The following is an 11,284-nucleotide window of genomic DNA, read 5'->3' as shown; positions in this document are numbered from 1 at the left end:
TATAATTCTGGTTCAAATCGGATGAGATTTAGTGGTTTGCAGTAGACTGGTGTGTATATACACGTGATGCTTTTCTGCTCTCCCTGATCTATCATGCACACACTTGGATATGCACCCCTCTTTAAAAACACAGCACAAAAAAGATGGGCGTCACTACTTCATGAAGTGATTTCAGGATTTTGAAGCCTCTGCAGCTTCAGCTGGCACCATCCAGATTCCAGAAACATTATCCTTCCTGCAGCCACTAGATTGCAGCAATGCAAAGAATGGATGCAAACAGGCCAAACACAGTAATTAAGTAACGTACTGTATTACTTTTAATAAAAGTGTTCTGTGTAATATGTGTAATAGATTACTTTTTTTGAGTAATGACCCAACACTGATCACAACGAAGAGAGGAAATCCCTCTAACATGTATAAACATGCAGTTAATTTGCACAAATGTAATGTCTTTGATATGCTGCTTAGTGATGCTGGTAGCTCTCAGACTGGAGCTAGTTAGAACACAATGAGAATCAATAAGAGAATTGATAAGGAATCGAATAATGGAATCGGAATCACTAAATTCTCAGCTGCTATGTAAAGTGAAACCATAACCATAACCTGACAGCTGATCTATTGATCTGTCTTTGCTAAGAAGAGAAGGAAATAATAAACAAAACAAGTTGTTTGAGCTTGTCAAAAAGAGGAGAGACAGAGAAGCAAAAAACTTGAGAGATCAGAAATGACAGCATGAAAAGCACACACAGTGGCTGCAGTCGTTGTTTTTAACACTTGGTTTCACTTCAGCTCTCTTCACTTGTACTAAAGCAGAATGGCCATCCCTGGACTGGAGCACACAATGAACGCACCAGCAGTGCTGGACCATACACCCCACTTAACATGATATCCAGTGTTGTCTTTAATCTTTCTGATTCAAAATATTGAAAGGGTGACTTTGACCCATCTAAGGCAGCAAGAGGTGGTGATCTCCTCCAGGTGGGGCAGGGGGCAGCTAATTTTTTTTTTGGCTAGCTGAACTTCCTGCAAGGCTATGATGCAGTATGTGAGTACACTTTCAATGGTTGTTCTGTAGAACGCCACCAGTAGCTTCTGCTTCTGCTTCAGGACCCTCAGAAAGTGTGAGGGGGGAGTGAGTTGGGGGGGCGAGTTTTACACGCTGTGGTCCGTTTAAAAGACTTTCACTAGCTGGGCCCACGTCCTCATTTTAGGTTTGACAGCGTTTTAGTAGGTAAAGGTGATGCTTGGACATGAACTGAGCTGCAGTTTGGGGAAGGCCTCAAAGGGGACTGGCGGCGGCTCCCGGGTCTGGCAGATCCCTGTGTACTAAATAGAAATGAGGAAGTTAAAGAATTGAGAACAAGGAGGGAGGGAGGGTGGGGCATGTAAACGAGAATGTACAGCTTGCAGAACTGGGGGAACCTATGTAGATGACAACCGGAAGGAGCGTGTTTGGAGGTGTGGTCCTGCTCCTGAAATTCCGATACATAATCTCCAAGTCTTTAATCCAGGTACAGGCTGAATGTATCAGGTCCAGCACTCTCTGCACTACGATGTCCGGCATACTGAATGCTTACTTGTAACCTATTTACCTGAGTGTTCCAGGAGGGTCAGCGTGGTACGAAGAGTGATGGCAATAGCATCCGCAGTGGAAGGGTCGCTCCTGTAGGGGGTTGAATTGTGCTGGGAGGCAGGCCTCTGTGTGCTTCTTACACCTTTTAATCCAGAAACTTAATTGGACTATCTATTGAAGCAAGGATATTTCCAATATCTGTGACATATCCAGTGTTCCCAGTGTTAAAGGCAGATCTGTAGAGACTGTGACTTGGAAAGTAAAGTGATTTGTTAGTTGTTATTTTCAGTTGTCCCAGCACAGAGTGCTGGCATTCATCTCCATGAAGCCATGCCAGTGAGTTTGCATAGAGGTGTAAGGAACAAACAAGATGTTTTTCCAACACTGATGCTTGTCACAGATCTGGGTAACACTGCTATGTTTGGTGTTGCACAGTCTGGCTTTTAGACAGATTTGCTCTGATGCTCACTGGGCTTAGCCAGAAAGCCCCATGCTCTGCATATCAGCCCAGAGGTGGTGCAGCTGGTTTCATGCTGCACACAGACCCTCAGCCTCCTGTTAATATTACATATTAGACAGGTCGGAATAGTTATTAATAGTTTTTTTGTTTATGTTATTTTTTCTGGTGGTGGTAGTGGTGGTGGGTGGGGGTGTACCATGCCACACGACAGGCCATTTACAGGCTACGGTAGTTTGCAACAGCCATTTCTTTTGCATCCATTCCCTTCTTCTTATCCCTGTTGGCGGGAGGGGATGAAGCAGACCCCCTGGACAGGTCGCCAATCTGTCGCAGGACTAACACATAGAGACAGACAACCGTTCGGACTCACATTCACACCTATGGGCACTGACACTCTGACGCTCTGTTCTCTGAAAAAGACCTTTTGTATAATTCTGAAATGTACATTATTTTTCAGTTTTGGGTAACCCTACCCTTTTGTAACCTCTGGCAGTTAAACCAGTTAAGTCACCACTTACCTTTGTACCATCAAGCTATTCATTGGACTTGAACCACTTGAATAGCAAAAAAAACAGAAAAATGAGGGTGTTATAAAACGTTTGACAGGTGGTGTACCTGTCGGACTGAAAACACCTGAATTTTAAGATTTTGACATATCAAACACGGTTGTTTGATATGTTGCAGGCACTTCCAGTTTCATAATGGGGAAAGGCTCTCCTTCTGTTTCTGCACTGGTCCCATGTGCTGCTGTTTGGGTTGAAAATGCAAACTCATCATAGTTTAAAGATTCAATATTAAATCTTAAAGGTTGATTTTAATTTTAATTTCATTCATATAAGTTTTATGCTACTCTTCATGCTGTGCTCGTCCCCACAGAAATATAAATGACTGAATAAGTGAGTGTGTAACCATGCTGTGGTTGGGGTGTGTTTTAGTTTATTAAAAAGGTTCACAGACCCCTGAGCAGCCATAACAATCACTTTCATAATTCATCTTACAAAGGAACAAAAAGGAAAACACTGTTGCTTATGTTGGAGAGACAACGAATGTGCTTAAAACTGAGAGAACAGATGTGTCATTGTTAGGAGACTTGGTTTGGTTGAAGCGACATCTGCTTTGGATAGATTTGGAACTTTTTTCTTCAATACATGAATCTGAGCACATAACTTGCTCTTTGGCTCTCGGAGGAGGCGGACGCACTTTTTCTCCTCTCCCTTATCATCCCTGCTTGTGTCCTTGTCTAGTCTCGTGTTTTTTTTGTATTACTTTCCCTGGAACACTCTCTCACACTCTGTTTCAAAAACCTAAAAGAGAATTATGGATTTGATCAACTGGTCTCTGAATGCTATTGACACCCTTTTCTCAACAAGAAGTCTGGGCTCAGGAGAGCCCGAGTGCCCTGGAGGGACTTTCCCTGCCGGATACACGATGGACGGGTGGCAGACATGGAGGATCTTGTGCCTGGCGGGACTGTTGATCGAGGACGCTGAAGATATCTACCTATTCGGAACCATGATAACAGGGTTCTTGCTGATCGGAGCTGGCTTATCGGAGAATTAAGAAAGCGGAACCGGCTGTTCAAACCCTCCCAAGGCTGCCCGCTGGGATTGAATCGATGGGACGAGGCGCGACTTCTCAGAACGGGCTCGAAAGCAGAATGGTTAAGACCTTGGAGACGCTTACAGCTGCCGTAAATACTCAGAATAACACCTCTGAACGTATATTGGGATACATCAAGGAGAGGCCTGCTCAAAATAACACCCTTGAGCGAAAGTTGGATTGCATCGCAGAACAGCTGACTGCAGTTGTGAGTTCTCAGAATCGGCTGTTTGGGCAAAAGAATGAAAACACCAGCAAGTTTGATACCATCATCGGGAAGCTCGCGGTTCTCCAACGGGAGATTGAGAGACCAGTGTCGGAGTGTTAAAGAACAGCTTTGAAATTCTCACGAGTTGTCGCAAAGAAAAATTACCATCATAATGCGGCTACCCCTTCGGCGCCAGCTGTGGGCTCAAGGCTGGAGCTGAACCAAAACTCCCTGATAACGACTGTGTTGAGTCTGTTCCTTCCCATTCCATGCAAGGCCACCTGGGTTGGCTGGAAGACTGTTTACTTAGCCTGGCAGGGCGAAGGACACTGTCTCAGCTGAACTCTGGACACGCACACACATACATATACTGATACTGATAAGCACTCACTGACGCATCACCCTCCCTACCCCGGATCCAACGCCACCTCCAACGCTTACCTCCCCTCTGATGTGGACATCGGGTCAGCTGGAGGCGCAGTCGAAAGATTGCAGGGGTCCCAGATCAGATGTACCCACTGGAACACTTTCCTATGTTGCTTGTCTGTGTTTATTGTGCTATGGTGTGTTGATATCTGTGCATTCCTGTATTATCCTTCTGTGTTACACATTTCGATGTTTTTTTCCTCGCTACCTAGCCTGACCTGTCTCCCCAATGTGATGTTTGTGTTTTGTATGTACGGTCGGCAAGGTCTGTCATCTCGGTTGTGGGCAAAAGACCTGCAACTGACAAATAAAGGCTATCTCATCTCATCTCTCATCATCTCAACTTAGTTTGATGCCAATATTTAGACCTCACTCACCTTTTTTCACTCATTATGTATTTATACACCACTCTGCATTTAATCATTAGTTATTATTTGTCTCTAGCCATCTTACTCTTTGTGTTCTGTTTTCTGTTAAAAGGAAACTTTTTGAATGCACAACCTTACATATGAAAACGCTCCCTGATCAGCACAGTCATCATCATTCTGAACCACACAGGCGTTTCTAAATTCCTGCATGCTTCTATGCTTAAAATATGTCTCTCTGAGTCTTAAGAGACGGTTCTGCAACCTTTTCTAGCAAGATGAGCATCAACAGCTCTTCATGCCATGAGTACTGCATCATGCAACGTGGTGGCCAGTCATTGATGGGGCTGCTTGTTTTGGGCCACTGCTCATAGCCTCCTTTTAAATGACTGCTGTGTACAAATGCATACCACACAGACGAGAGGCTTCAGTGTCTAAAAATGTCCTGGGAATCTCTTGGTGTCAGCATGCTCAAATCTTCTTCTATTTACTAGCTAGGTCTCACTGTTCTGGTAAAATGGATTGCCACTGCAAACCCAATTATTGGCTTGAGAATGGAGACGTATTGAGACGCTGGTTCAGTGTAAGTGGATTCTGTCTTACTGATGAACAGAGCTCAGTGCTTTGATATAGACTGGTGTGAAATTAAATAAGCAAGATTCAAAGAGAAGAGACTGAAAGAAGTGAGCAAGTTCATCCCTGACTGAGGAGCTGCTGAGGTCACCCTGGCCTTGTCAGCATGACTTAACCAATGGCGTATAGCTCTACAGTGAGGAGGATAAGGACAGAGAGAGGCCAGAGAGGTGGTTAAGGGACTAAACAAGTAGCACATTGTCACTGTGGACCTGTCAGCTTGTGTTACAGCCAGTGAGAAAGTGGGACTGCTGCTCACGCTTTTTGGAAATCAGGCAGCCCCTTAGCCATTTCTTGCCATTCTCAATGATGATCACAGGCAATACACTGTGGTTGCTAAAGGGTCTGGCTAACCCTAGCATACAAGACTTTTAATAATAACCCTTGAAGTGGTAACTTACGGTAATAACATGTCCACGATCAACAATCTGAAGACCACGAGCCAAAATGTGTCAAAAGATGTCCTTGATGCCTCGAGTGGATAAGGAACAGAATATGGCACACTGAAATGGCATTATTTCCCACAGTTCTCCTATCTCTTGTTTCGAACATCCAATATCATTAAAATTTGGTTTTGTTTATAAACCTGGGGGTAAAAATGAAAGCTGTGAAACAACGTAGAGCAGGATATTTCTGTCTCTCTGACAAACAGACCAGCTCCCAGTTTTACAAGATACTGAGCTATGGGCAAGGTAGAGAGTAAATAGACCTTTTTTCAGTTCTAACATTTAAAAAAATAAATCATCTGATCCTTACCAGGTAAATGTAGTCAAATAAAACCAAACGAACACATGAAATAATTCACAGTGCCATTATTTATTTAACTAAATGTAAGGAATTCTGGCCCACTGTTTTTCCACAAATGCTTCAGTTTCGTGACGTTTGTGGTCATTCCTTTATGCACAGCTCTCTTGAGGTCCTACCACAGCATTTCAAGGTCTGGACATTGACTGGGCCTCACCTCTGACTCTAGAATAGTTTGGCATATATAAGAGTTTGTGGTTGACTCAGTGAATGTGGAGTACCCAGGTGACCAGCATCTCCACTCATGTCTCATCTGTTCAGAGAACTTAGTTTCAAAAGTCTTGTTTGTTCAGCTTCCCATGGGAACACCTCCAAACATATTTCTTCAGTGTCTTTCTAACTGTACTGTCATGAACTTTAATATTTAATGTGCTAATTACAGCCCACGGGGTGGAGATGGAGCTCTTGGGATTTCGCAGTTTCTCTTAGCATTGCATGGTGAGCTGAGCTCAGGTGAATTTCTGGGACTTGAACCATCTTTAATTTTCCAACTTGTGAATGATATTTCTTACTGTAGATTATTCTAAGATAATACTGTAAACTATTTCATAACCTAGATAATTATGCATGGGCTACAAAAATGATGTAGTGGAAATATGATATTGTAGCAGCCTTACTCCGTGTGTAGCACAGCGAGAAGCTTGTTTGTGTTCTTTGCTGATATTCTAATGATGTTTGATTCCTTGGAAAGTGATTCTGTCACTATTTAAAGTGTGCTTGTAGCCGTAAAGCAAAGTGATCCACCCACGATGCAGTAGTGTGGCCATGTATGCAGAATACATTTAACATTAAGCATGAAATCAGGAGATCGAAACTCTAAGGTCTGTCGCAGTCGTGTAAGAACCGTGTTGTAGTCCTGACCTCACATATGTATGTGGGGGACATGTAAGAACAGAGCTGTGCTGAGTATGTGGAGCCTACTCCTCCATGTCTTTTGTTGTTCCTCATAATAAAATGAGTGAAACCATGGCAACAGCACAAGTTTCTCCCATAATAAAAACAGCAGAAGATTTATCCTTTGTCCCTTTTTGTACTTGTCACACTGCTTTACTGTGACATTTGCAGCCTAGCAACGGCACCTGATGATATCTGAGATGGCAGTAGTTATTATTACTTATTTTAATTCTAAAAATGCAAAAATAAATGGACGGATGGAACGTCACCACATTTCTCCCCGGGTACTCCCGCTTCCTCCAACAGTCCAAAGACATGCAGTTTGTGGGGATAGGTTAACTGATCTAAATTGCCCAATGGTTGTTTGTGTCTGTATGTTAGCCCTGCGACAGACTGGCGACCTGTCCAGGGTCTACCCCGCCTCTCACCCTATGACAGCTGGCGTAGGCTCCAGCACCCTCCCGACCCTGAAAAGGATAAGCAGAAGCGAATGGATGGATATATGTATATATATATATATTAGTGCTGTTAGCGTTAATCTCATTAAACTGACGTTAATGCCATAACCGCATTAACGCGGCAAATCTCGGTTAGCGAGTTAGCGCAGATCGCCCTGTGCTGGGGCTACACACGTTGACGAGCTAACCGTGCTAACGAGTTTACGCCGTGCAGCCACACGCTGCTATATATATATTTATATTTGTTAATTTGAGTTTATTACAGTTTAGGTTTTAGTTTAGTTTTCCCCAGCTTGCCTTGTTTCTCCACCATCTTTAGTGCAGTGGCTGAAATGAATATTGCTTTTCTTTCTATTCACTTTTTATGTGTTTATGTATGCAAGAGACCGTATAAGTAACTTTTGATTTTAGGATCACAAATAGTTCTTTCAGATTATATTTGACTATTTAGCATTTGTACATGATCTCTTTCCTTATTGTGTCTTTCTTCATGCCTTCTCCTCCACTACTCTTTCTCCTCTCTCATTTCCACCTCATTGTCTTCCTCTTCAAGCTTTATCTTCTGAACCGAAGTCAGGAGATGAGGCTCTAAAAATAGTATCATTACTACAATGTACTGGCTTCTAGAAGACATCTTGAGGTTTTAATTACTAACTATACTGGTGTGGTTAAAGGTTTCCATACAGTCACAATGGGCATGAATGTCATGGTAATTTGAGGATTTTAATGATTTCTTTGAGCTCTTCTCTTTCCAGGTAAACACTTTTTATTGTAAGTTATAAAAACAGGATTGATTGGTCAAAAACTTGGGGGAGAACTTTCGGTCTAGCAGAGTCAACATCAAAGTTTTGTACCTTCGGGTGCCAACAACAGTCGAGGCAGATCATCCCCCTCAAATTCCTCAGAGAGGGGGAATTCTCCCTGCTGTTAGTGTCTGAGTGCAACGGTCTATTCTACAATACATATATGTGTACAATAAAGGATAAAACAGTGACTTTTAGCCAGCATAGTTTGATCCTCATCATCGTCAGATAGGCTCATGTGGCTCTGTTTGAAAAACAGGCTTTAAAGTTGTCAGTGCAGCATATACGTGTTACTGAGCACAGTGCAGGCCCTGCATTCTTTTACTGATGTTACGACTATCACGGTGTGCAGTGTATTTCATCCCAGTACATCCCTACCAGTGTCACCATGGAAATACAGCTCCTCATATCAATGATGAGTAGCTGACGTGGTAGGGTCATCACTTCCACTCCACCTGGTGCCAGTCGCGTTGGTGTTGAGTTTTATTTGGTTATATTTTATCAGTTGTCTAATGTAAGAGATCTATCGTGTGGACTCTTTCAGGGGCTCCAGAGTGCGATGCTTTACATTCACCTAATAAGTGAAAGCAGCCTGGTTTGATCCCTGGAGGAACCAAATACACTGCTTAGTTAACTGTCCCAACAGACTGGGAAATAAAGTATTTGCAGGGAAAAACTTGGACATATGAGAGAAAGTGAGTTATGGCTCTATGATTTATGACCGAGGAAATAAGAAAAAAATTGGCTCGGTTTGTCCCCAGTATACCTTTTTTGCTTTCTTCTGACCAGTGCTTGTGCTAGGTCCTCATCGGGGTCAGAGTTTTCTCCAGGACCAGGTCACACTGACTACTTTGTCCTTTCACATATGTATCTATTGCTATTACGCTGCATCGGCTCACTCACAGCATGGCTGTTATGTAATTTCTTCTTCGTCTTCTTCTGTTTTACTGGCAGCTGGCAACCCATTTAATTAGAGCAGGTAGTTGTACTGCCCTCTAGTGGAAGAGAATGTAATTGTTCTGCCCGATACCCACACCGATCGCTTAGATTACTAATCAGGTGGAACCAGATAATCTTCCACGGCACACCTATGTGCCGCGGTGCAGTGGTTTGGAAACACTGCCTTAGCTGAAGAGGAGTGACTGCGTCAACCACCGTACCTGTTTTTACTGGTCACCTTGGGTTTCTATCACTTTTCACTGGCTCCCTAAGCCACAGTAGTTTTTGTGTCTTAAAGCTATTATGTTCTCTAGTGGCATGATCTTTCATATTTTTCTCCTCATGAAGAGAAATCCCACATTCAGACCCAAACATGAGTGTGTCTGCTAACAGGAACTGTGTGTTTAATAAAGTGTGATATTACTCGGTGCCACACACATGTCAGTGATTCAGGGTGTTACACTGTTACACTGTTCTTTCATTCCACAAACACACACTGGCTTCTTATGCATCAGTTACACATTCACCATTCTGCTGCTCACTGGCATCAGTGTCTGAAAATAATAATAAATACAGTATATTTATAATTAATTTTAATGTTGCATTGAAGCTGCCTGACATAAACAGCTGTTTAGAAAAATTACTTGTTTGAAAAGTTTCCATCCATCCCTGTTTTAGATGTTTGCTCCAGCTTTTCAGACCTCACCCTGGGGACTGGAAGACTTCTATAGTGTAAGGATCAGTGGCCTGTCATGTTTGTCTGTAGCAGCTTTCTTTGGCTAATAGTCAACTTTAGAGAGCATAAGAGTTGTGTAGAAAGTGGGCTAGGTCCTGTTTTCAAAAGCATACATATTTGCACATAGACAGGCTTGAGTCCTTTTGTGTATTCAGCAGCTGTGTCACTAGTGATGGAGCCCACTGAGAGAGCACTGGTACGAATGACTGACAAAATAACACCACCCACACTAGCAGCACCCACTCACAGGTAAAGTGCTGCTCCTTTCAGTAATCTGTTTTCTTTGTTTGTGTATGTGGCCCCTATTTCTCCTAGATCACAGTGACAGAGACTGTGCTGTTTCTGGTCCAGTACACGTCCAAGGAGTTTGACCGTTTAGAGAAGACGGTGGCCACCGGAGACTGCTGTTACCTCAACCCGCTGGTACGCAGGACATTCCGCTTCCTCGGTAAGTTTTAGGCGTGTGTATGCCTGTTTCTGTTACTTCACCTGTCAAAGCTGAATGTTTTTCTATAAGTCTGTGAGAAAACTGGCCACATGTGACATTCACATAACAAACTAGTTAGTTGAGTTTGTTGATCAGGTCCTTTGATCAACAAACTCACTTTTCCCCACTAAATTGAAAAACTAAGATCGACTACAGCAGGGGTGTCAAACTCAAATACACAGTGGGCCAAAATTCAAAACTAACGTTAATATTTATTGAAATATATTTATTCCTCCAGATATAAGAATGAATCTTTTCTTATGGACACGTTTTGCTGAAAAACTGAATATGGAACAAGCAAAGCTTAATACTAAACAATATATATATTAGCTGTATAATACCAGTAGGCCAGCTCTAATAGTAATTTGGTATGGCTTCGCGGGCCAAATGTAGTTAGGCTGCGGGCCAAATTTGGCCCGCAGGCCAGAGTTTGACACCTATGGACTACAGGAACAGCACTGATGTTTTGGACGCTAGAAACAACTTTTCTTTCACTCAACCTGAACTAATCGTCTCAGTAAAGCTCCACCTGTTTCATGGGATTTCGTTTATTTTGAAAAGTCTCAACAGGATTTTGAGCTTTATTGTGAAAGGTATGCAAAACAAACAAGCAGACGGCAGAGCCACGCCATTGTTTTACCGTCTTGGTTGCTAATGACAACGCATAAAAACAGTCGCTTGTCCAGCCGTATTGTGGTTAAATTAAATATAAGAGAAAGAGAGAACTTTAAGAAATTAATACAGCCACTACAGTGACCATCAGAACGATGAAAAAAGTTTATTTTGCGACACCACGAAACAAACGATAGCGTAAAATGAAACGATAGACGTTTTTATATCGTCAGCTGATATATATCGTTATATCGAACAGCCCGAATCAACCGTATCGTTAAGTCTAA

At 42.6% G+C, this 11,284-nt stretch overlaps 1 protein-coding gene across 2 annotated transcripts in view; it reads left to right on the top strand.

Annotated features, from left to right (window-relative positions):
- The window catches only part of plppr5b (phospholipid phosphatase related 5b), a 112,861-nt gene that overhangs the window by 8,978 nt on the left and 92,599 nt on the right, over positions 1–11,284 (top strand). For both annotated transcript variants that reach the window (XM_084938716.1, XM_084938717.1), the window contains exon 2: positions 10,214–10,346. In XM_084938716.1, the coding sequence (XP_084794842.1) occupies positions 10,214–10,346 (133 nt within the window). The remainder of the gene's footprint in view (positions 1–10,213; positions 10,347–11,284) is intronic.

Source organism: Perissodus microlepis, chromosome 9 (assembly GCF_051167445.1).
Source record: "Perissodus microlepis isolate ML-2025 ecotype Zambia chromosome 9, ASM5116744v1, whole genome shotgun sequence".
Lineage (NCBI taxonomy): Eukaryota > Metazoa > Chordata > Actinopteri > Cichliformes > Cichlidae > Perissodus > Perissodus microlepis.
Note: the sequence above shows the minus strand (reverse complement) of the source record. Positions and strands in the feature narration are given on the sequence as shown.